Here is a 27,204-nt window from a genome sequence, read left to right on the forward strand (position 1 = left end):
AGAATGTGAAGGTGACCTGCCTAAATGAATACCACCACGTAGCACTCACGTCGGTAGCCATGAAGTGCTTTGAAAGGCTGGTCATGGCTCACATCAATACCATCATCCCGGAAACCCTAGACCCACTCCAATTCGCATACCGCCCAACAGATCCACAGATGACGCAATCTCAATCGCACTCCCTACTGCCCTTTCCCACCTGGACAAAAGGAACACCTATGTGAGAATGCTGTTCAGTTACTACAGCTCAGCGTTCAACACCATAGTGCCCACAAAGCTCATCACTAAGCTAAGGACCCTGGGACTAAACACCTCCCTCTGCAACTGGATACTGACGGGCCGCCCCCAGGTGGTAAGGGTAGGCAACAATACATCTGCCACGCTGATCCTCAACACCGGTTTCCCTCAGGGGTACGTGCTTAGTCCCCTCCTGTACTCCCTGTTCACCCACAACTGCGTGGCCAAGCACAACTCCAACACCATCATTATGTTTGCTGATGACACAACAGTGGTAAGCCAGATTACCGACAACGATAACACGGCCTATAGGGAGAAGGTCTTTGACCTATCAGTGTGGTGCCAAGCCAGCAACCTCTCCCTCAATGTGAGCAAGACAAAAGAGATGATCGTGGACTACAGGAAATTAAGGCCCGAACAGGCCCCCATTGACATCGACGGAGCTGGAGTGGAGCGGGTCGAGAGTTTCATGTTCCTTGGTGTCCACATCCCCAACAAACTGTCATGGTCTAAACACACTAAGACAGTTGTGAAGAGAGCACGACAACACCTTTTCATCCTCATGAGACTGAAACGATTTGGCATGGGTCCCCAGATCCTCAAAGGTTCTACAGCTGCACCATAGAGAGAATCCTGACGGGTTGCATCACTGCCTGGTATGGAAACTGCTTGGTATCTGACCGTATGGTGCTACAGAGGGTAGTGCATAAGGCCCAACTCATCACTGGGCCAAGCTTTCTACCATCCAGGACCTAATATACCAGGCGGTGTCAGAGGAAGGCCCAAAAAATTGTCAGACTCCAGTCATCCAAGTCAAAGACTGTTCTCTCTGCTACCGCACGGCAAGCGGTACCGGAGCGCCAAGTCTAGGTCCGAAAGTCTCCTTAACTGCTTCTATCCCCAAGCTATAAGACTGCCAAACAATTAATCAAATGGCCACCCATACTATTTACATTATCAGTGGTTGTGGCTGCAGACACACTGCAGACACACGTAGACACTTCAGAGGTATTCACCATATGTGTCTTCAACAGTTCCAAAAGGTTCCTTTACAGCTTCTACCCCCAAGCTATAAGACTGCTGAACAATCAAATGGCCATCCGCACTATTTCAATTGACCCCCCCCCCTTTGTTTTTACATTGCTGCTACTCGTTGTTTTATCATCAATGCATAGTCACGTTACAAACACTTTACATGTACAAATTACCTTGCCTAACCTGTGCCCCCGCACATTTACTCGGTACCCTGCCCCTGTATATAGCCTCGTTATTGTTATGTAATTCTACTGTTACTTTTTATTTTTCCTTTATTTATTACTTTTTTTTAACTGCACTGTTGGTTAAGGGCTTGTAAGTAAGCATTTCACGGTAAAGTCTACACCTGTTGTATTCGGCGCATGTGACAAATATAATTGGATTTGAAGTCTTGATAAAACCATGTGTATACAGAATTATACTTCAGAAACAACAGATGATACGGTTTCCCGTAAAGCGGAATAGGAACCTTCTAAAGGACACAATCCCAGGTCCCCTCACTTGTAATTGTAATCTTTTTTGACCTGTTGCATTGACATACAGTTCTGTACTAACTGTCCCTGAGACATAAAGTAGTCAAAATATGAAACCTGTGACATTACCTTACTTAAATAATTTGTGCTACCCAAACTATAACTATAAAAGTATAAAACTATTACATTGAATAATAATTGGATCTTGTCAAAAATGTCTTATTCATACCTCTGTCCTAAATTTCCCCACTGTGTCCCTTACAGCCTGTTTGAGTTCAGTTAGTACTGGCTGCAATCTATTGTTCCACAGGAAACTTATCTCTAACCCAAACACCAAATGGTGGCCTCTAATTTAATATCAGTCCCAATGCTCAATCCCTCTGTTCATCATGTGACCTTATATTGAAACATATTAAATGTATATTATTTTAAGATTAACATGTAATGCGCTGAATTTATAAAATACATCCGCCAATTCAGAAGGAAAGAGAAACTTTGGAGGGAGCTTCCTTAAGGTAGCACTCGAGACTAGAGACTCTTTCTGGGATCAACTTTCACAATTCCCGAGCTGGCGCTGTCGATCAGTCCCCTATCGATGTCCCCTACTAAGTCTCTACCTAACTAGTTAAACTCTAGTAACCCATTATAATTTCATACATTGTTACTTTATCAAATCTAGTTAATCATTATACTATTCATTTATCTTAATGCTTTTTAAACCACTTAGGTACGTCTACGTGTGGGTGTGCAAGTTGTACATAATTATTACTATTTTTCTCCATTGTGACTTTATCAAATCTCTAGTAACCGAGTATACTTCACCAATTTCTCCTTTAGACTTTTTTTCACCTCTATTTAACCAGGTAGGCCAGTTGAGAACATGTTCTATTCATATAGGGTTTAGATATTTACACTAGTTGTTATATTTAACAGCATATTTGGGAATAGTACTTTCTCCTTTCATATCTCTCACATTCACATACACAGATTCCCTACATAACGTTACAGATCATGAATGCCTACAGACATCCACACCACTCATGTGCATCAACAACTCGAAATGCCTACAATAACACCTCTTGCTATTATCAGTGGTTTTCAGACCATGTAGACTATCATTACACATGTGAGTAGTGACTGCAGACACATGTAGACACTTCTGAGGTATTCACCATATGTATCTTCAACAGTTCCAGTGGTTCTCCGACCACGTAGACACTTCTCACTTCTCTTATAAATCTCTACAGACAATTGTCAGTGGGGCCTCCTGCCCTCACTCTAGCCTTCTCCTAAGACTAGCTTACCGCTACTTCCTAAACATATATAATAACCATAGTTAAAACATTATGAATTGAAAAACTCTGCTCATAGAACTGGTTGGGGTATCCATTCAGACACACACTCAGTAATCTCCCATATTACCTCTTTCACACCGGAGCATGTCCCCTGACAGCTCTCATTCACTCAGTACTTAATAGTAACAATATATGTGATTGTTCTACATCTCTATTATCCAAATTTCAATCAGCTTAATATCCATATTTCTATCAGCTTAACACATCCTTTTCACACTCACACAACTCACATCCAAATTCACTATTCGCAAACACACTCAGCAATCTCCCTTATTACCCCATGTGCATCTCTGCACCATATATATCTTTCACAAACATATATAATAACACTGTGCTATTAGTAGTGGCTGCAGGCCACATAGACACATCCCTTATAAATGCCTATAGACAGCTGTCTGCGGGGCTTTCCATGGTACCGTTACTTGCTCTAGTCTTTTCTATAAGACTAGCTCTAGCCTTCTTACGTCATATGTATCACTACCATGGTTCCAATAAAGTCTAAAGTTAACCATAGTCTCTACAGTAGCTATAGTCTGAGCATCCGTAGTCCCTATAGCATCACAGTCCCTATAGCATCCATTGTATCTATGGTCCCTATAGTATCATATTCCCTACAGCATATATAGTCCCTGAGCATCCATAATATCAATAGTTTATATAGTCATAAATGCTATGGTCTCTATAGACTCTATAGTCTTGCCGCATACATATAGAATAATACACATACTTTCATACATTCACTCAGTACCTATTATCCACATTTCAATCAGCTTAATAGCCAAATTGAAATCCTGTTATTATCCCAATTTCAATCAGCTTAACCTCTCTGGGCTAGCTTGCGTCCCACCTTCTCAACAGCCAGTGTAATCCCGTGGCGCGATATTCAAATACCTCAAAAATGCAAAAACTTCAATTTTTCAAACATATGACTATTTTACGCCATTTTAAAGACAAGACTCTCGTTAATCTAACCACACTGTCCGATTTCAAAAAGGCTTTACAACGAAAGCAAAACATTAGATTATGTCAGCAGAGTACCCAGCCAGAAATAATCAGACACCCATTTTTCAAGCTAGCATATAATGTCACATAAACCCAAACCACAGCTAAATGCAGCACTAACCTTTGATCTTCATCAGATGACAACCCTAGGACATTATGTTATACAATACATGCATGTTTTGTTCAATCAAGTTCATATTTATATCAAAAACCAGCTTTTTACATTAGCATGTGACTAGCATGTGACTAGCATTCCCACCGAACACTGCCGGTGAATTTACTAAATTACTCACGATAAACGTTCACAAAAAACATAACAATTATTTTAAGAATTATAGATACAGAACTCCTCTATGCACTCGCTATGTCCGATTTTTAAAATAGCTTTCGGTGAAAGCACATTTTGCAATATTCTCAGTAGATAGCCCGGCATCACAGGGCTAGCTATTTAGACACCCAGCAAGTTTAGCACTCACCAAAGTCAGATTTACTATAAGAAAAATGTTATTACCTTTGCTGTTCTTCGTCAGAATGCACTCCCAGGTCTTCTACTTCAATAACAAATGTTGGTTTGGTCCCAAATAATCCATTGTTATATCCAAATAGCGCCGTTTTGTTCGTGCGTTCAAGACACTATCCGAAAGGGTAAATAAGGGTGACGAGCACGGCGCATTTCGTGACAAAAAATGTCTTAAAAATATTAAAAATATTCCATTACCGTACTTCGAAGCATGTCAACCGCTGTTTAAAATCTATTTTTATGCCATTTTTCTCGTAAAAAAGCGATAATGTTCCGACCGAGAAAGTGTGTATACGTACAAAGAGAGAAAATAAAAACATCTCGTGCCCTCGTGCACGAGCCTGAGTCTGAGTACTCTGACCGGCCACTATCCAAACGCGATAATGTGTTTCAGCCTGGGGCTGCCTCGATATCATTCAGCTTTTTCCCGGGCTCTGAGAGCCTATGGAGCCGTAGGAAGTGTCACGTTACAGCAAAGATCCTCAGTCTTCAATAAACAGAGACAAGAAGAACAAGATCTTCTCAGGTTTTTGCCTGCCATATGAGTTCTGTTATACTCACAGACACCATTCAAACAGTTTTAGAAACTTTAGGGTATTTTCTATCCAAAGCCAATAATTATATGGATATTCTAGTTACTGGGCAGGAGTAGTAACCAGATTAAATCGGGTACGTTTTTTTATCCGGCCGTGTCAATACTGCCCCCTAGCCCTAACAGGTTAATACTTTCCACACTCACACAACTCACATCCACATTCACTTGCTATTACTTGACTTAGGACTAGTGGTAGCCTCCTCCATTTTTATGTTTAGTTTAATTGATTTTTTTTTATTATAATTTTTTTATTCAAATTCATTTAAATTGACTTACTCAAATCAGAAGACGTCCCTCAATTGTTTGCAAATGTTGTCTCCTCATGAGCAGCTCACAGTAAGGGTCTGGTCTTTTGGTCAGATGGGAATTTCCCTCACGTTTCATTTTATGTGCCACCGGTCATAAAATGTGCCACCGGTTTTCCTCGCATCATCCTGTTCGTTGATGCCAAATTGTCGGGGAAATTCTACACATGGGACACTCAAAGTCAATCTTAAATGAATCATTGTTTATTATCAGCGCGCTGGAGAGGTTCCAACCAACTCAATGCTCCAAGTACACATCAAATCGAATTTATTTATATAGCCCTTCTTACATCAGCTGATATTACAAAGTGCTGTACAGAAACACAGCCTAAAACCCCAAACAGCAAGCAATGCAGGTGTAGAAGCACGGTGGCTAGGAAAAACTCCCTAGAAAGGCCAAAACCTAGGAAGAAACCTAGAGAGGAACCAGGCTATGAGGGGTGGCCAGTCCTCTTCTGGCTGTGCCGGGTGGAGATTATAACAGCACATGGCATAGATGTTCAAATGTTCATAAATGACCAGTATTGTCAAATAAAGATAATCATAGTAGTTGTCGAGGGTGCAACAAGTCAGTAACACAAGAGTAAGTGTCAGTTGGCTTTTTATAGCCGATCTTTGAGAGTATCTCTACCGCTCCTGCTGTCTCTAGAGAGTTGAAAACAGCAGGTCTGGGACAGGTAGCACGTCCGGTGAATAGGTCAGGGTTCCAGCAGGTCTGGGACAACAGGTCTGGGACAGGTAGCACGTCCGGTGAACAGGTCAGGGTTCCATAGCTGCAGGCAGAACAGTTGGAACTGGAGCAGCAGCACGGCCAGGTGAACTGGGGACAGCAAGGAGTCATCAACCCAGGTAGTCCGGAGGCATGGTCCTAGGGCTCAGGTCCTCCGAGAGAGAGAAAGAAAAAAAGAGAAAGAGAATTAGAGAGAGCATACTTAAATTCACACAGGACACCGGAAAAGACAAGAGAAATACTCCAGATGTGACAGACTGACCCTAGCCCCCCAACACATAAACTACTGCAGCATAAATACTGGAGGCTGAGACAGGAGGGGTCAGGAGACACTGTGGCCCCATCCGATGAAACCCCCGGACAGGGCCAAACAGGTAGGATATAACCCCACCCACTTTGCCAAAGCACAGCCTCCGCACCACTGGAGGGATATCTCCAACCACCAACATACCATCCCGGGACAAGGCCGAGTATAGCCCACAAAGATCTCCGGCACAGCCCAAGGGGGGGGGGGGGCGACAACCCAGACAGGAAGACCACGTCAGTGACTCAACCCACTCAAGTGACGCACCCCTCCCAGGGACGGCATGGAAGAACACCAGAAAGCCAGTGACTCAGCCCCCGTAATAGGGGTAGAGGCAGAGAATCCCAGTGGAAAGAGGGGAAACCGGCCAGGCAGAGACAGCAAGGGCGGTTCGTTGCTCCAGCCTTTCCGTTCACCTTCACACCCCTGGGCCAGACTACACTTAATCATAGGACCTACTGAATAGATGTCTTCAGTAAAGACTTAAAGGTTGAGACTGTGTCTGCGTCTCTCACATGGGTAGGCAGACTATTCCATAAAAATGGAGCTCTATAGGAGAAAGCCCTGCCTCCAGCTGTTTGCTTAGAAATTCTAGGAACAATTAGGAGGCCCGCGTCTTGTGACCAGGTATGTACGGCAGGACCAAATCGGAAAGATAGGTAGGAGAAAGCCCATGTAATGCTTTGTAGGTTAGCAGTAAAACCTTGAAATCAGCCCTTGCCTTAACAGGAAGCCAGTGTAGGGAGGCTAGCACTGGAGTAATATGATCACATTTTTTGGTTCTAGTCAGGATTCTAGCAGCCGTATTTAGCACTAACTGAAGTTTATTTAGTGCTTTATCTGGGTAGCCAGAAAGTAGAGCATTGCAGTAGTCCAACCTAGAAGTAACAAAGGCATGGATTAATTTTTCTGCGTCATTTTTGGACAGAACATTTCTGATTTTTGCAATGTTACGTAGATGTAAAAAAGCTGTCCTTGAAACAGTCTTGATATGTTCTTCAAAAGAGAGATCAGGGTCCAGAGTAACGCCGAGGTCCTTCACAGTTTTATTTGAGACGACTGTACAACCATCCAGATTAATTGTCAGATTCAACAGAAGATCTTTTTTTTTTTGGGGCCATAGAACATGCATCTCTGTTTTGTCCGAGTTTAAGAGTAGAAAGTTTGCAGCCATCCACTTCCTTATGTCTGAGACACAGGCTTCTAGCGAGGGCAATTTTGGGGCTTCACCATGTTTCATTGAAATGTACAGCTGTGTGTCATCCGCATAGCAGTGACATTTAACATTATGTTTTCAAATGACATCCCCAAGAGGTAAAATATATAGTGAAAACAATAGTGGTCCTAAAACGGAACCTTGGGGAACACCGAAATTTACAGTTGATTTGTCAGAGGACAAACCATTCACAGAGACAAACTGATATCTTTCTGACAGATAAGACCTAAACCAGGCCAGAACTTGTCCACGTAGACCAATTTGGATTTCCAATCTCTCCAAAAGAATGTGGTGATCGATGGTATCAAAAGCAGCACTAAGATCTAGGAGCACGAGGACAGACGCAGAACCTCGGTCTGACGTCATTAAAAGGTCATTTACCACCTTCACAAGTGCAGTCTCAGTGCTATGATGGGGTCTAAAACCAGACTGAAGCGTTTCGTGTACATTGTTTGTCTTCAGGAAGGCAGTGAGTTGCTGCGCAACAGCTTTTTCAATTTTTTTTGAGAGGAATGGAAGATTCGATATAGGCCGATAGTTTTTTATAATTTCTGTGTCAAGATTTGGCTTTTTCAAGAGAGGCTTTATTACTGCCACTTTTAGTGAGTTTGGTACACATCCGGTGGATAGAGAGCCGTTTATTATGTTCAACATAGGAGGGCCAAGCACAGAAAGCAGCTCTTTCAGTAGTTTCGTTGGAATAGGGTCCAGTATGCAGCTTGAAGTATGCAGCATGTCGATCAGTCCCATTACATCTCTTATATACTGGTTACAGACACGTTACATAGGCATAGTTCATTGGGATGGTTCTGTCATGTGTCTGGAACCGTCTCCTATTTTTATAGAACATATTCTTAGATAGTCCTAAGGAGGGGGTCATGTCGCCCCCCCACCCACATATCTTTACCAAGCACAGGTAGAAACCAAGGATTATTTATGACACTAAAACGAGATTACCATCATTTTCAAGGCTGTCTCTTCACAAGATAACATTTCTATCACAGACCTCTCCAGCTTGCTGTTAATAGTGTCCCATGTGTAGAATTTCCACGACACTAGCTAGGTAGGTAGTTACCAAATGTAGCTTCACACAGTAATACCAAAAAGACAATATCCGCATGTAAAGTAGCTAGTTGGCTGTAAAATCTCCTAAACAATCTGCACTATCAATTTTGGAGTCTACAATCTCACCATGTTCAACCTATAGATCGATGGACCTCACAGAGTTGAGTCTGACATTCGCAACGGTAAATATACTTTTGAGGAGATGGTAAACGTTTCCCATGCTACGTGGGCCGCGCGGTGCATTCTGGGCGATTCTGGGACAAGGAACGCTCTCTTTCAAGGACCAAAGAGGCAGACATATAGGAAAGATTGCTAGACCCTCCATTAAATTACACATTTTCTTGAGGTAGGAATATTACAAAATTTTTATCAATGGCTCATTCCAGAGAAGATATCCTCTGAAGTTATGACATCTGCCAGTGTTGAAATTTGACATGTATGATAGACATTTTCGTGATCTAAAAGTCTTATTCCTATTAGCTTCCAGTGTGGTGAGTCTTTATCACGGTGCTACATCATATCCAAGCCAGATTTCCGCCTGCTTGAATTCCAATAACTCAGAAACACGTGAAAACATTTACATTTGAGTCATTTAGTAGATGCTCTTATCCAGAGCGACTTACAGTAGTGAATGCATACATTTCATTTCATGCATTTTTTTGCGACCAAGCTTTAACTTCCTGACTGATGTCTTGAGATGTTGCTTCAATATATACACATAATTTTCCTTCCACTTGATGCCATCTATTTTGTGAAGCACCCCCACAACATGATGCTGCCACCCCCGTGCTTCACAGTTGGGATGGTGTTCTTTGGCCTCCCCCTTTTTCCTCTAAACATAACGATGGTCATTATGGCCAAACAGTTCTATTTTTTTTTCATCAGACCAGAGGACATTTCTCCAAAAAGTATGATCTTTGTACCCATGTGCAGTTGCAAACCATAGTCTGGCTTTTTTATGGCGGTTTTGGAGCAGTGGCTTCTTCCTTGCTGAGCGGCCTTTCAGGTTATGTCGATATAGGACTTGTTTTACTGTGGCTATAGATACTTTTGTACCTGTTTCCTCCAGCATCTTCACAAGGTCCTTTGCTGTGTTCTGGGATTGATTTGCACATTTCGCACCAAAGTATGTTCTCTAGGACTCCTTCCTGAGCGGTATGACGGCTGCATGGTCCCATGGTGTTTATACTTGCGTACTATTGTTTGTACAGATGAACGTGGTACCTTCACGCGTTTTGAAATTGCTCCCAAGGATGAACCAGACTTGTGGAGATCTACTAATTTTTTTCTGATGTCTTGGCTGATTTCTTTTGATTTTCCCATGATGTCAAGCAAAGAGGCACTGAGTTTGAAGGTAGGCCTTGAAATACATCCACAGGTACACCTCCACTTGACTCAAATTATGTAAATCAGCCTATCAGAAGCTTCTAATGCCATGACATAATTTTCTGGAATTTTCCAAGCTGTTTAAAGGCACAGTCAACTTAGTGTATGTAAACTTCTGGCCCACTGGAATTGTGATTAAGTGAATTATATGTGAAATAATCTGTCTGTAAACAGTTGTTGGAAAAGTGACTTGTGTCATGCACAAAGTAGATGGCCTAACCGACTTGCCAAAACTATAGTTTGTTAACAAGAAATGTATTTGTGGAGTGGTTGAAAAACGAGTTTTAATGACTCCAACCTAAGTGTATGTAAACTTCTGACTTCAACTGTAAGTGGGATATTTATGTTTTTCATTTTTTTATTAATTTGCAAAAATGTCTAAACCTGTTTTTGCTATGTCATTATGGGGTATTGTGTGTAGGTTGAAGAAGGAGAAAAAAACTATTAAACCCATTTTAGTATAAGTCTGTAACCAAACAAAATGTGAAAAAAGTCAAGGGGTCTGAATACTTTCCGAATTCACTGTATATACTCCCCACCTCTGCAGTACACCAGGGCTGCCCATAGACACGGTGCAGTGGGAGACCTGTGTCATCTAACCATGAGAACCAGCTCAGTGGACATCATTATCACTGACATGCCCTTTGGGAAGAGGTAGATACCACTGTACTGTTTCAATTAGGTCACTCAACATTGACAGAACCTACCAACAAGTCTTCAATGGAGTAATTTATTAATTGAATGTATTCATATTGTTTACATGGCTGATGTGTATGTTGTGTGGTTTTCTTATAGAATGGGCTCCAGAAAGAAGAACTGGGACCTGTATCCGTCCCGTGTAAGAGAGATGGCCCAGGTGTCCAGACCAGGCTCAGGGAAGGCTGTCATCCTGACCCAGGATAAGAAATGCTTTCAAAAGGTAATGTACCACACATACATACAGTAAGACTGTGTAATTCATGGTGGAGTGGGGTGGACAGACAAGTCCTAACCTGTCTGTTCTGAAAGGCATCTGGAAAATTCCAGGGTTTCCAAAAAATGAGTAGTTGAGGAAGTTGGATCATATTGATTTCATTAATCCACAACAATATTATCTGTGTGAACAAACCTCTATTGTGAGAGTATAGTATGGACTGAGTCTACTCTGTTTCTGGTGTCGATGGGCCCTTGGCCAGATGGCTTTTCTTCAAGCAATACTGTGGTGTTTTAGCGTTAATGATTTGTGCAATGAGTGTTTTGTGACGGGGTGTATCTGTCTTCCTCATGCCATATTGAGGATGGGAGGACACTGGCGGAAGCATCACACTGTCTGGGTCAATGTAGGTGGCCTACACGCAGGGGCGTTCCTCCTCAAACAGACAGCAGGGATCTTTGGCCAAACCCCAGAAAACGTCCGGGTCCCACTAGAAGAAAAAGCAGCAAAGGAAAAGGAGGATAAGTGGCCAAGTTAACCTGTCTGGGCTAGGGGGCAGTATTTTCACGGCCGGATGAAAAACGTACTCAATTTAAACAGGTTACTACTCTGGCCCAGAAACTAGAATATGCATATTATTAGTAGATTTGGATAGAAAACAGTCTGAGGTTTCTAAAACTGTTTGAATGGTGTCTGTGAATATAACAGAACTCATATGGCAGGCAAAAACCAGCTGTCTAAAGGCTTCAGAAAGTGGTTTGAGCATTCTCCTGTCACTGGGCAGATAATAGGAGCTCAGTTTCTGAGTGGACTGCCTGGCAACAAAGGGATTGGATATGCTCAATCCTGCGATATGCTCAATTGACGACTTGTAGGTAGGCAGGTAGGTTCTGTACGATGACTCTTATGGTCACTAAAACTTGTATCCAAACATGCCTAGATCAGTTGATGTTGATGTAATGGACTTTTTTATGACACTTAGACTGTACACTCATTCTCATGCATCACCCAGCTGCATATTCAATGACAACAGTGTCTCATTCAATGACAACAGTGTCTCATCCTTACATCAGTTATGTCTGATGCTGTTGTGAAACAGATACACCATTGATGTGACCTCCATCGACCTCTTTTTACATTTGTGAGTTTGACACATTACCATAATCACCACATCATCAACTGAAATAGAAGTGGCTATGCAAGCTTTGTTTAAATATGACAGACTAGGTACATTTCAGCTTATTTTATTGAAATATCCGTTTTAAAATGTTGACCTGAATAACATGTAAGTAAGTGTGTAATTTATTGAGGTAGGCAACCCATGATGTAGCCAAGTAAATACACACCTTTGTTTTCTGAAATCCATACTTTTTCAATAAAACGTCAATCAAATATAACCACTGACTGTTTCCTCATTGTTGTTGCTTTAAGATGGCAACTCAGCGCAAATGTGAATGTGCCAGTTGAATATCAATGAGGAAACAGTCGGTGTTTGTTTTTGATTAACGTTTTATTAAAAAGTAGGATTTTAGTAAACAAAGAAAAAGGCACGCAACAACGGGACAAACTTAGGTACATGGTAAGAGTTTAAGAATTTACATTTTTGAAGTATCGACTGCATAGTGAGTCAAAGGTACATTTCTTTCAAATAGTCTGCGCTCAACTCTATGGAGGCCACCATGAAGACACGATATCAGTGGAATATCATTATTTGGGATATTATCAAATCTAATCTGATTTAAATTCAGACACATGGGTGGGTTTGTTTTGTTTAGCCTTGGATGTATCTGGAAATGGATCTACGGCTACATTAAATTCCTAGCCCTGAGTATCAGCTTTATAGCACCGTTGACAATTAAAGGCAATGTTCCCGCGGTCGCGGAGACTACATTCACGGTAAACGCTGCATATGTTGGTGAAATTACCTTGACCTTTTAACACGGATCTCCCGCGAGACGGATGAATCCACTCCCTAGTCGTAGGTACTACGTGAACTCGTGCAAATAGGAAGATGGATGAGGTAATATGACGTCAGGGAACACCCTGCAACGCCGTCATCGGATGACAAAATAAATAGCACTACAACTGATCAAGCCTGCAGTCTTAAATTATTCACATATATTCACTGCTGCGCACCAACGTGCAGGTACATCTTTCTACAAATTGCGCTATGATTTGGACGATACTTTTGCTTGTCCAGGGCATGCTTCTCTTATTCGTACTTGTTTCGAAACGCTCCAGGTGAGTGCCCTTTTCTAAAATGAATGTTCTATTGGGCTAATTTCTATGCTTGCACTGCATACATTGAATAAGGCATGCTTGCGTTCTGTATTATATTGTGGACATTTCGAACTTGTTTTTACCTGTGCACATATTTGTTTAGCCTACTTATCTAATAGGTGTATTGCCTACCTAGTATAAACAAACCCAGCATAAAGTTGTATTTACCATAAACCTAAAGTAATCCAAATACATCTTAATAATATCATAGTTGTATTGAGCAGTAGATGAGTTACATGAGTTGTCACCTGTCAATCCTTTTTGAGAGGGAAGGTTGAAATAATCCAGAGATTAACTATAAAACCAAGTGCTATTAAGGACTATTTTCGCTGGCCAGTCTTAAATGTAAACTTGTGTGTCTCAAAGATCATAAAGTCACATCTGTTTTCATCCTTGCTTACTGCTATATCGCTGGATAAATTGATGGGCTCATTCTATTATAAATGTTATTGGGAGAGTTTCTGCTTTAAAACTTGATTAGAGCCAGGCATGTGAATATTGAATAGTCAATTGATTTCGGATACAGTTACTACATCAACAGACAACATCTGTGTAATCAGTAACTTTGGTATGAACAAATATATAGGTTTGAATATTAGCTGTTCAAAATTACATGGGTTTTCTTTCTATACAGGTCAGAGAAAGAGCCCCCTTTAGACAAAGGAGTTATTCCATGGTTAGGCCACGCCCTTGAGTTTGGAAGAGATGCTGCCAAGTTTCTAAACCGTATGAAGGTGAAGCATGGCGATATCTTCACGGTAAGAATGGTGATATGAAACACTCCTCAACATCATCTACCTAATATGTATGTACCTGAACCTGGTCATCTGTTCTTGCCTAAATCCCTGAATACACCTATAGCAGATGTAAATTCCTCACCATTCATGATGAGTGTGAGTGTGTTGGTGTGTTCCACTTTTTGATTTTGTGTGTGTGTGTGTGTAGGTGCGTGTGGCTGGGCGCTATGTGACAGTGCTACTGGACCCCAGCTCTTATGATGCTGTGATAGAGGACTCTGTGTCCCTAGACTTCACACGCTACGCACAGGTTCTCATGGACAGAATATTCAGCCTGCGGATCCCCCATCACAACCCTGCTGTAGAGAAGGCCCTAACAAAACAGTACGTCCCTATCCTTATCACACACTTCTTTCTGTGTGGTCAGCCCAAAAACAGCTGTACATGCCCATTGATACGGTCAGAGAATGACAAATTAAACTTTTGACATATAAACGATTAAGGACAGCATTGTCCAGCCAATAACTGGATCCTTACACAGGTATAATATGCTACTCTGTGTGTGTGTGATTTTGCTTCCTGGCTCCACCGTAGTCTAGCTCAAAAGTTTCACTTCCTGAGACAGAGAGGTGCCTGGGACCAGGGATTACCACATCAACCATCACAGATATCACTACCATCACCATGGCCTGATTAGCCTCATGTTATGGTTTATAAATGCATACTGTGTCAGAGTGCGGAGCAAATGCACTCACCTCCCACCATTCTGTTGATTGGCACTCTTGTGGAACGATCTCAATCTCTCACAGTCATATTGTCTTGCAGAATATCTAGGCCATTGTGTAGGTCACAGTGCTATAGTGCTTTTCTTCTGGCTTTATAGAGCATAGATGTCAACTTCTCTGTAATGGATGTTGAATCTACAGAGCAGCATTTTGTACCCTGCCACACAGGTGTACTGCATTGACATATCCTCCAGCCCCCAGTTTATAGTTCAAACTGATCAGTTACAGTATTTCCACCTATGTTTTATGGTGTTATTCCATAGAGGCTTGATACTACACCTGTCTTCACAGTGCCATTACTTAAGTAAATAAGCATTGTCCGAGCCAAAGCGACCCATAGTAAACCCCTGGACAGAATGCTAGTCTAGGACACAATTAGGTAAAAGTGAATTACAGGTTTGGCCTTGGTGACATCATATATGACGAGCATTCCTTTCTCTTGACCTTAAACCTTTGTACCCTCAGGCACTTCGAGGGCGGGAGCCTATCCTGCCTGAGTAGCACCATGCACCGCCACCTCCAGTCCCTGCTGCTGCAAGCCCAGAGGCCCTGTCACAACCAGACCGACTGGAACACGGACGGGCTCTTCAGCTTCTGTTACAGTCTTCTCTTCAGGTACGAACGGAAGAGTTCCTATACCTCCTTCCCTCACTCATTCACCCACGCTTCCCCAAGGGCCTACATCAAACGCCTGGGATAAACAGCTTACTTACCAGCCCGTTCCACAAGCCACTTGTTTGTAAATACACCAGTAAGTGTCACGTTCTTGAAAATGAGTGGACCAAGGCGCAGTGTGAGTATAGTTCCACATATTTATTTAAGTGAAACAAAACAAAATAACAAAACTTACAAAGACCGTGAGGACGTAGTGCCTAACAAACAATCAATATCCCACAAAACACAGGTGGGGAAATAGCTACCTAAATATGATCCCCAATGAGAGGCAACGATAAACAGCTGCCTTCAATTGGGAACCATTTTAGCACCAACATAGAAATAGACATACTAGATCACCCCCTAGTCACGTCCTGACCTACTACACCATAGAGAACCAAGGGCTCGCTATGGTCAGGGCGTGACAGTACCCCCTCCCCCCCAAAGGGGCGGACTCCGGCCGCAAAACCTGAAACCAAATGGGGAGGGTAGGGGGGGTGATTAGTGTCGGTGGCGGCTCCGGTGCAGGTCGTAGCCCCCGCCCAGACCCCAGATCCGGCCTGAACGCCGTGCCTGGACTGGGCACCAGCGCAAAGGAGGACTCCGGCCCTGGAGCTGGGTTGGACGCCATGGGTACCGGCACAGAGGAAGGCTCCCGCCCTGGAGCTGGACTGGACGCCGTGCCTGGACTGAGCACCGGCGCAGAAGAAGGCTCCGGCCATGGAGCAGGACTGGACACCGTGCATGGACTAGGCATCGGCGCAGAGGAAGGCTCCGGCCTTGGAGCTGGACTGGACACCGTGCCTGGAAGGTTCGGACCCATGGACCGTGGCCGGAGGTTCCGGGGCCCGGGGCCCGTGGCCGGAGGTTCCCAGACCGTCGCCGGAAGCTCTGGACTGGGAATGCGCACTGGAGGCCTAGTGCGTGGAGCCGGTACAGGTGGCACCGGACTGGTGACACGCACTTCAGGGCGAGTGCGGGGAGCAGGCACAGGACGTACCAAACTGGGGAGGCGCACTGGAGGCCTGATGCGTGGAGCCGGCACAGGTTTCACCAGACTGCCGGATCTTCTGGTCGAATGTTGAGCAGAACACACTTGCACAACATCTCTCTCCCAACTTCTCCATTGCCTCCCTGACGGTCTCTGGCTCTCTCCTCGGCTCGACCGGCCACCCCTTGTGCCCCCCCCCCCCCAAAAAAAAAAACCTTGGGGTTGTCCTTGGGCTTACTGTGGCCGCGAACCCTGGCGTTGTCGCTGTCCTCCATTATTACCTTCCGTCTGCCGCCATGGAAGGGTTTCGCATCGACCCATAACTTCTTCCCATGTCCAAAACTCCTTTACCTGGTGAACACGCTGCTTGGTCCTGGTTTGGTGGGATATTCTGTCACGTTCTTGAAAATGAGCGGACCAAGGCGTAGCGTGAGTATAGTTCCACATATTTATTTAAGTGAAACTAACAAAACAAAATAACAAAACTTACAAAGACCGTGAGGATGTAGTGCCGAAACACACTAACAAACAATCAATATCCCACAAAACGCAGGTGGGGAAATAGCTACCTAAATATGATCCCCAATCAGAGGCAACGATAAACAGCTGCCTCTAATTGGGAACCATATTAGCACCAACATAGAAATAGACATACTAGATCACCCCCTAGTCACGCCCTGACCTACTACAGGTCGTGACAGTAAGAATGTTTAGTGACACATAAGAGGCATCTAATGAAAAGAAAGAGCAGTGCCACTCATGAAATTCCTCTTTCATGCTGTCCTTCCTGTAGAACTCCCCTAGCTACACACTTTAAAAGGGTTTTTATTTATAGTGTTGCCAGAGATGTTTGAGATGGTCATTTAAACATTCAGCATCCTAATGGGGACCAGATGATTTAGTCATTACTTCTGTTAGCATTAGTCAACATCATTGCTTAATAGGTCAGACACCGTGAAGCAGGGGTTCTCAAAGTGGGGTCTGCGGCCGTACTGCATGGGGTCCACAGGCAGATCTCAAAGTATAACATGAATTAAGTTGTATTTTTTATTAATATTACTAACAACAACAGATTAATATATCCCTTGGCCAAAATAATTGTAATCTACAAGTTATAGTATGTTCTTATGCCTGGGCAACATGGGCCTGTGAGGCTCACAGGGATATTGGTATTCACAGTACTCCACCAATTATACATTTTTCAACTGGATACTTCTTGTATTTCCCCCCCAAAAATTGTTAACATAAATGCACTGTAATGTAAGCTTTAAAAAAATGGCATTCTGTGTATAATTGCAGAATATTACCTTGAAAACGGCTTCATTTTCTCTCCAATGCCAAGAGGCGTGCCTTTATAATGTTCCTTCCCAGGGACCGAGACTTGGTAGAAGTCCTTGTATGCTATTATTATGTCACTCGAGCTGTGTTCTAATTATGTCGGGGTCCCTGATGAATTTACTAACACAAAAGGGGTCCCTGGCCCCAAAACATTTGAAAACCCCTGCTGTGAAGTAATCTAGGATGAAGAAGATTTATACTAAATAGGAAGTTTATACTAGTAGTACCCCACACAGTTTAGGTGGGTGGGCAGTGGCCGGTGTGACACAGGAAGTGTTCCTGTTGACCTTCAGTGGGAGGATGCCACTGTGGGTAAGGTATTCCTCCATCGATTGGAAACGGTTCTTAACAATCACTTAAAACTGAAATGCTTAATGGTGAAACTGCCATGCCTGTTTTAAATACAAAGAACAAAGAAGTTACTGCAAACAACGAACACAGTTTTTTCCCCTCGGACATAATTGCACGCGAGATAGATGAGCACACTATTATGTACTGCAATTTTTTCTACCATGCTACGCGACATCTCCTCAGATGGGCAACAAAAAACAATAACAACGGTGGTGGCAGAGCCATGGCGCTGTTTCCGCCTACTGCGGATTCCATCTTTAAGGCAACATCTTCAATCAATTTAATGATCACTCAATGACATGTTTTCCTAAGCTTAACTGCTACTAGCAACCAAATGTTTTTTTCAACATGCCACTCTACAACCACATACTCACCATCCCACTCTCTCTCTCTCAGGGCAGGGTACCTCACACTTTTTGGAGGGGAGCTGAACAACAACAGAACAGACCCCACTAACGTCTATGAGGAGTACCGGAAGTTTGACAACCTCCTGACCAAAATGGCCAGGACCACACTGAAACCAGGTGACTACATGAAACATGGTCTCTGAAAGAAACATTATGAGCCGCAAGGATTTACATTTGTGGAAAGGTACAGTGGTAGCTGGGTGTGGGAGTTGATTAACAAAATTGGTGTGTCCGATCTTAGGGCTTAATTCAGTTTGGATGTGGTATTATAGTTTGATTGTTTTACCCTAATGTAAACTCAGCAAAAAAAGAAATGTCCCTTTTTCAGGACCCTGTCTTTCAAAGATAATTCGTAAAAATTCAAATAACTTCACAGATCTTCATTGTAAAGGGTTTAAACACTGTTTCCCATGCTTGTTCAATGAACCATAAACAATGAATGAACATGCACCTGTGGAACGGTCGTTAAGACACTAACAGCTTACAGACGATAGGCAATTAAGGTCACAGTTATGAAAACTTAAGACACTAAAGAGGCCTTTCTACTGACTCTGGAAAAACACCAAAAGAAAGATGCCTAGGGTCCCTGCTCATCTGCGTGAACGTGCCTTAGGCATGCTGCAAGGAGGCATGAGGACTGCAGATGTGGCCAGGGCAATAAATTGCGATGTCCATGCTGTAAGATGCCTAAGACAGCGTTACAGGGAGACAGGATGGACAGCTGATCATCCTCGCAGTGGCAGACCACGTGTAACAACACCTGCACAGGATCGGTACATCCGAACATCACACCTGCGGGACAGGTACAGGATGGCAACAACAACTGCCCGAGTTAAACCAGGAACGCACAATCCCTCCATCAGTGCTCAGACTGTCCGCAATAGGCTGAGAGAGGCTGGACTAAGGGCTTGTTGGCCTGTTGTAAGGCAGGTCCTCACCAGGCATCACCGGCATCAACGTCGCTTATGGGCACAAGCACACCGTCGCTGGACCAGACAGGACTGGCAAAAAGTGCTCTTCACTGACGAGTCGCGGTTTCGTCTCACCAGGGGTGATGGTCGGATTTGCGTATATCGTCGAAGGAATGAGCATTACACCAAGGCCTATACTCTGGAGCGGGATCGATTTTGGAGGTGGAGGGTCCGTCATTAATCTGTCTTAATCCCCCTTTGTTCAGGGACACATTATTACATTTCTGTTAGTCACATGTCAGTGGAACTTGTTCAGTTTATGTCTCAGTTGTTGAATCTTGTTATGCTCATACAAATATTTACACATGTTGAGTTTGCTGAAAATAAACGCAGTTGACAGTGAGAGGACGTTTCATTTTTTGCTGAGTTTATTATAAAGACTGAATAGAGGAATAATTCAATCTGTGTTATCTCCGATCACTTTATGACTCAGATTTTTATTCATATCATTGAGTCGGCTGGCTGTTTGTGATTTGTCATATTTGTCATTGTACTGTGGTGACCTCATCAGTAAAAGGGTTTTAGTTTGTTTCTTGCTTGCCATGGTGCGGTCACTGCAGTGAATGACTTTATCTAAGCGGGTCATATGTTTGAATCTCATTTCCGACTCCAATTGGCTTAATTACTCATGGTCCCTATGTCATTTCTTCTCAGTCATACACCTGCTTCATCTACAGGCTCTATCTGATGTCACCTGACACACCTGTCTGTCCTCTCACCCTCTCACTGTCACCTGTCCTTTTCACCTCCTTATATCTGATCTTACTGTTCTCTAACTATACATACTATATTTGTTTGTACCTCCTGGCTTACTCCCACATATCTCCTGTTTCTGCCCCACCCGTGTCACTGTCACTCACCTCTTTCTATTCAAATGGCATATTTGTTAATCTGTCTTATCTTGCATGTCACACCTATAACTCACTCTTCATGTTTCCCATGTTCATGTTACACACCTCTCCCACCCGTCTCTGTTTTCAGGATTATGTCACCTGTATCTCTCTATCGACACTTGACTCACTAATCAAATTAGCTCAGTCTGATCTCATCTGTTTTACCAATGTGTGTCTGTGTTTACTCTTGACTCACCTGCCTGCGTGTTCTTGTCTGTGTGTGTCAGAGGAGAAGCGGACCGCCCAGAGTGTGAGGGGGCGTCTGTGGGAGTTGTTGGCCCCGGCGGGGCTGGGAGAGGGCTCCGGGTCCAGCCCCTGGCTGAGAGACTACAGGCACCTTCTGCAGGAAGAGGGAGTTGACGAGGAAACTCAGAGGAAAGCCCTGCTGCTGCAGCTGTGGGCCACACAGGTGAGTCATAGACACTCCCCCATCTCACCTCACCTCTCTAAGAGGAGTAGTGGCCTGTCATTGTCACAAAGCAACGGCTGCCCAGCTATTTAAAGCTGTTCTGAATAGGTCTTGTGAACGATTGGTGAAAATCCCTGTTGTTCCATTGCACCCATAGAAAAATTCCTTTCTATTCAATAGCTTTTTGGAGGTGGGCCAACAATGATACCTAGTAATACAGCAGCATGCTAGCAGCCATCTTAAACATGAACATTTTCCAATACAAAGACACTCGCATGCCAATGTCAGATGCTAGACTCGACTGATTAAGGATGTTACCCTTTGTGAAATTCAGCTACCCACGCGGTGTGCCTCTCAAATTCTGATTATACTGTACCTGTTTGTCAACCACACCTTACGCTTTGTCCAACCACTGTAGAATACTTTTGTGATTAGTGATTATTTTTGAAAGACTAGAAATAAATACTAGCACATTCAGTTCTTTAAGATGAATACTAATGCTGTATTCTCAACCACTGGAGTGTATGGAAAAACCCTAGAACTGTTAGACCTTATTTTAGTGTTATTTACATTTACATTTTAGTCATTTAGCAGACGCTCTTATCCAGAGCGACTTACAGTAGTGAATGCATAAATTTCATACATTTTTTTCCATACTGGTCCCCTGTGGGAATCGAACCCACAACCCTGGTGTTGCAAACACCATGCTCTACCAACTGAGCCACACGGGAGGGGACAGACATCCTGTCCCTATGTTAGACTACTGCAAGTCCCAGTGGGCTCCAACTTAACATGGCCTCAGTGGGATGTTCTCAAGCTCTCTTTGCTGCTAGAATTGTTGTTACAGAGCTACTGTTGTCTGCTCCTCCTGCTCTGACAAGGACTTCCCTAATTAAAGATGGTAATGAGTGTAATACGCATCTTTACCACAAGAGTGCACTAGTAGCCTGTTTATGTCCTTTAGATAAAAGGGTCTGATGCCAGCTAAACAGATACTTTTTGGGGGAATCCCAAGATGGCAAAAGTACACACTATGATACCAAAAACATTCTGAGTACACTCTGAGTACTCAGCTCCTGCTTAGCATGGTTTGGGTTAATTCCATTTAAATTTAAATTCCAATCAGTTCAAAAGGTACACTGAAATTCCAATTGTCTTCAATGCTTTTCAATGAAGAACATTCAGAATTGGAATTTGGTTTACTTTCTGAATTGATTGGAATTCAAATGGAATTACCCCAACCCTGCTGCTTAGACGTATTACTTCACCCATTGAGCACTGATAACTGCATCTACAATGTCACACAGCCACATGATCTACCATCATCATGCAACTCTTGATTGTAATTTTTCAGTTCCCCTAAGAATGTAGTGAAGAACATAAGGTGTTACCACAAAAAATAATGTGTGTATTATATTGTATGTAATTCCTGGATAGTGTATAGTGCAGCATATTACATGGCTAATGCTGAGAGATTAACCAACATTTATTTTCTAAATATTGTTTTTTACAAATAATTGACCGACGTCGGTTCAATTATTTGAATTCCATTTCCTTCGTTTTTTTCTGTGAGCTCGATGTACAGTTTCTGTAGGGATAAATCAGATCAAGCTTGGACTGTGCGATGGAGTTGTAGTGGTAAAAAACTACATTGACCATAATCCATTACGCACCTGCTTAAACTTGTCCGGTCTGTGCAGAGCAAGACACAGAGACTGAGAATGTACTATCTAGAGGGATAGCAAGTGGAGTGCTAAGTGATTGATAGTTGGCATTCAGCAGTCCTAAAAGTATGCCTTATTTCCTTTTGAAGAATTACAAAAATAGTGATTTTGTCAGACCGCGTAGGCAGCCGCTCTATATGAGAAGATGACGTGGAATGAAATAATCAAATAAAAAATGATAGTTAATTAGTGATAAGCAATAATGGGCAGTCACCACCATCATGGGACTTTTATTATTTCATTCTGTGTTACAGCTTTCAACCCACATAATGCATAGTGCATGTAATGTCAAAACAAAATAGCGAAAAAAATACGATTTTTTTTTTCATGATCGAACCGACCTCAAAAAGCACTAATCGCTCAACACCATACATGGCAAACATTGTTTAATCTGGAGTCGATGTAAATTCAGTGGTCTTTCCACTCATGTACAAACACAGACAGATGGCCAGGACAGCCCAGTGTGCCCTCGAACACTCCATATTTAGTCTCTTTGGTATCTAATGGCTTTGCTTTTATAGTAACCATTACAGCACTTACTCTCTGACAGTAGCCATAACATGGTTCTCTGTCATAGACACAGGAAAGGAACCAGTCTAATTCATTAGGCCTTGTGATTTAACTATATTAACAAGTGATGGTTTCCCCTATGAGAGAAAATAGTAAGAGCTGACATGTGGTGTGTAATGCTCTCTTCTCCGGTTATATAATTGCTACCTGCACAGTCTCACTGTGAGAACCATCGGAAAGGGAACTCGCTGTGTCATTGCCTTCATGTCAACCTTCATTTGTTGCCAGGGTAACGTTGGACCTGCTGCATTCTGGCTGTTAGGTTTCCTGTTGACAAACCCTGAGGCCATGAGGGCGGTGAGAAGAGAGTTCAGCAGCATCTCCGGGCAGGACTTGGCACAGTGTCCCCTACTGGACAGGCTGCAGCACACACCTGTGTTTGGTGAGTGTTTCTTGTTTACTGGGTATAAGCACAAAGACAAGGAGCTTCATCCCTATGGGCAAATGTACCCAAATGAACAGAGTAGAGAGAAAAGAGGGTGGGGGGGAGAGGTGAGAGGGCAGTTGAAGAGAAAAACACATATATATATATATATATATATATATATATATATACACACACTGTTCCCAGGCGAGTGGCCACACATACAGTAGTCTCTGCCTGAGACCCTAATGAGCTCAATGACTAAAGGACCAGGGCAGATCCACCTGCTCAGGCCCTGAAAGTTGCTCTCAATGATCCAATGGCTCCCATGTCACCATCAACAGGTGCTCTAACCTCTGGTGCAAATAATGAGCACATAAGGAAAGTGCCACCTACCTGAAGATAGAAACCTGCCTTTAGCCCTTTTTAAAGTTTAAAAATGTATTTAACCTTTATTTAACTAGGCAAGTCTATTCATAACTATTCTTAAGGGACTCCTTAAATGAGAATGACCTTAGCGAATCTATTACGAGGACATAACATCTCTATGCTTAATGAGTCTGTGTACATTAGTGTTCATCGTCTTCTTTTCTTTGTCTACTCTATCCCAGACAGTGCCTTAGAGGAGACTCTGAGGCTCAGTGCTGCCCCGTTCATCACCAGAGAGGTAGTGCAGGAAAAGACCCTGCAAATGGCCAATGGGCATAAGTACCAGCTCAGGAGGGGGGACAGAGTGTGTCTGTTCCCCTTCATTAGCCCTCAGATGGATCCTGAGATCCACCAGGAACCACAGGTATGGATGTTAGTTGCCTCTCACACATGAACAAATAATAGCTCCCTAATAATGGACAATAAAGTTTAGTTTCAAATCCATCTGCGCATGTTCTGTCTATCCAACAACCCTAGTTGTATTAATTGTGTAACACAGGTTAAAGATAAGTTACAGTAATAAGCATTGACGTTTGTTTACGTAAGGAGGAAGCACACCTACACAGTTTCTAATGTGCCCCTGGCTTACCCAAGATACAGAGAGAGGGGTTAAACCTAGGACATTGTAAGGCACTTGAACACAAACAGAAATAGGAGTGGGAAGGTTGTTACACAGCTGAATCATTGCTTTGTCCTTCACCCTACAGTACCAGCCAGTTAGTGGAATACACACGGAAATTGTAGTAAATGATTAGGTAGTAACAGGCTATTATTGCCATCTGATATGATATGGTTGTGTGCAGCAGGAAGCGTGGGAGAACAGTCATGTGTGATCATCATTTGTCAGTATGAGCTGGGTTCACTGCTTTACCTCCCTGCGTTTCCTGTCATAGAGATTCAAGTATGAACGCTTCCTCAACCAGGACGGATCTGTGAAGAATGACTTCTTTAAAGGAGGGAGACGGCTCAAATACTACACCATGCCATGGGGTGCAGGCACCAACGGCTGTGTGGGCAAACGCTTTGCCATCAGCTCCATCAGACAGTGAGTATCTCTGAGTGTTCCTTGTGGGTCTTAGGGGGAGGGCAGAGGTCAGAGAGAGTCAGAGGTCCCCATTTCACCAGAATCAAGGACAGACTTCATTCTGGGATTGATTAGCTCACCTCACAGCAAATGCCATTATAGGAAGAGGGAAGGCTTAGCAGCTGTCTTTTACTGCGCAGGCTTCTCCAGGTGTCTATGCAAGATTGGGTTACAGTGACATGAATTTCACTGCTATGCAAATAGAACATGCCAAAATAAAATACAAAAGGATTCTGCAAAAACTGGTGTGTGCAATGGTCAATGTTACAGTTTAGGCACATTTATAATGTATTATGCCAACAACTCACCTGCTGTGTCTTTATCTGTGTGTTCAGGTTTGTGTACCTGGTCCTGTCTCATCTGGAACTGGAGCTGTGTGACTCAGAGGCTCAGATGCCAGAGGTGAACACCAGTCGCTTTGGGTTTGGAATGTTGCAGCCTGAAGGAGACCTGGCCATCAGATATAAACCTAGACATTCACATTGAAGACATGGTGTTGAGATCTCTCAAACCAGACTTCACTTTAGGCTAATTTCAAAAAATGTATGACATATGTCAATATAATGTATTGTATCTATTTTTGTATCAGCACAAATGTACAGTGTAATGTGTTATTTATCTTTAATTATAATGTATATATTTCACTTTAAAATAGTCACTTCATAACAATAAAATAGTTTTTTGTTCTAGACTATTTTGTTTGTAAAATAAGTTGTATCAATGATTAACCTGGCTCCATAAAACCAGCTTCAAGTGTTTAAAGTGCGTTATGTATAAACTATTGCACCACCCTAATTAGAATTATTTGTAAAAACATTTTCACAACAAAACACCAATTTGGAGCTTATCCCAGTGATGAAAGTATCCTAAATCCCCTTTAGTCCCATGATGGTTGTGTCCATTGCATCAGGGAACTCACTGTTCCCGGGGCACCGAAGACGTGGATGTCAATTAAGGCAGCCCCTGCACCTCTCTGATTCAGATGCAGAAGATACATTTCAGTTGAAGGCATTCAGTTGTACAACTGACTAAGTATCCCCCTTTCCCTTTATTTATTTGGTGGAGTAATTGGGCGGCTGGCGCTCTTTAAACAGATCAAACCATACATTTGTCACACTAACCATATTTCCATACGCAGAGAGTAAAATCATACATTTTAAAACAAATCTAATTATCGGTTTTAAAATGCAAACGGATAATTTGTTCGTTTGACATGGTGGGATCTTTTTGTGACAAATTATGCGATAAATGGCGGTGGTAACGCCTTTATGCTTCAAATATTGATAGAACTGTCATATCGAAGTAAACTTGGAGTCGCACGATAGGGTGTGTGGTCCTCCCACTACGACCCGGGAAAACATACAGTTTATTAGGCTACGGATTGAATAACTTGAACTTCACAGGGTGATGGGAGTGCATGGTGATATTGATGCTGCTTTTCAATAAATATCAAGGGTCTTATTCTAGTGACATGATAATAGATGCTTGACTGCCATTTGACAAATACAAATATTCTTGCTTTTAGACTATCCATAATAATCTCATGTAGACTAGCCTACCTGCACTGTATCTGCAAACTGTTGGCTAGAGCGCATGTGCCAAGACCATATTAGGCACACATTTACTATTTAGCACAACAGTTTTTGTGACCAAATGATCCGTAAAGATGAAAATGCGATGGAAACGCATTTAACTTTAGGTTTTTCTTCGCTACGTGAAAACTTAAGCGAAGAAGTACATTTTGTGTGCACTACATCACCACGCAGTGATTTTTATCAAGTCCATTTGGTGGAAGTACACCACTTGTAGGGGAAATGTGCATATTTTCTTTATGCAGTTTTTTTAATATTCCCATGAAAATTGGCCGCCAAAAAATGTAATAAGGGAGTGAACGTTATTTATAATAAGGGTTACATGGAGAAAATCAGACCTCTGAAATGAAAATGGCTGGCCATCCCTTCAGCAAAATACACAGTGTTCAAACATTAAACACCTTCCTACTGTAATATTGAGTTGCAACGAAACTGTCCCTGTTTGCAAATAATTACATCTAAGATGTCATTAGGAATCTAAGCATGGTA

General features: G+C 42.7%; 1 protein-coding gene and 1 long non-coding RNA gene across 2 annotated transcripts; one reads left to right on the plus strand and one right to left on the minus strand.

Moving 5' to 3' along the window:
* Positions 1–5,710: 5,710 nt before the first annotated feature.
* LOC145862626 (uncharacterized) lies at positions 5,711–13,167 on the minus strand. The gene is made up of 2 exons (XR_014382174.1): positions 13,062–13,167; positions 5,711–11,626 (listed from the first exon to the last, which is right to left on the minus strand). It is a non-coding gene; the product is annotated as an uncharacterized LOC145862626 (long non-coding RNA).
* Positions 13,168–13,200: 33 nt separating this feature from the next.
* LOC106583179 (prostacyclin synthase) lies at positions 13,201–25,814 on the plus strand. The gene is made up of 10 exons (XM_014167075.3): positions 13,201–13,377; positions 14,051–14,174; positions 14,362–14,537; positions 15,404–15,553; positions 18,669–18,796; positions 20,771–20,952; positions 23,475–23,628; positions 24,222–24,403; positions 24,933–25,084; positions 25,459–25,814. The coding sequence occupies exons 1-10, from the start codon at positions 13,307–13,309 to the stop codon at positions 25,607–25,609; spliced, it is 1,470 nt and encodes a 489-aa protein (XP_014022550.2). The 5' UTR covers positions 13,201–13,306; the 3' UTR covers positions 25,610–25,814.
* The last annotated feature ends 1,390 nt before the right edge of the window (positions 25,815–27,204 follow it).

The sequence above is a fragment of the Salmo salar genome, chromosome 22 (assembly GCF_965601325.2).
Source record: "Salmo salar chromosome 22, fSalSal1, whole genome shotgun sequence".
Classification (NCBI taxonomy): domain Eukaryota; kingdom Metazoa; phylum Chordata; class Actinopteri; order Salmoniformes; family Salmonidae; genus Salmo; species Salmo salar.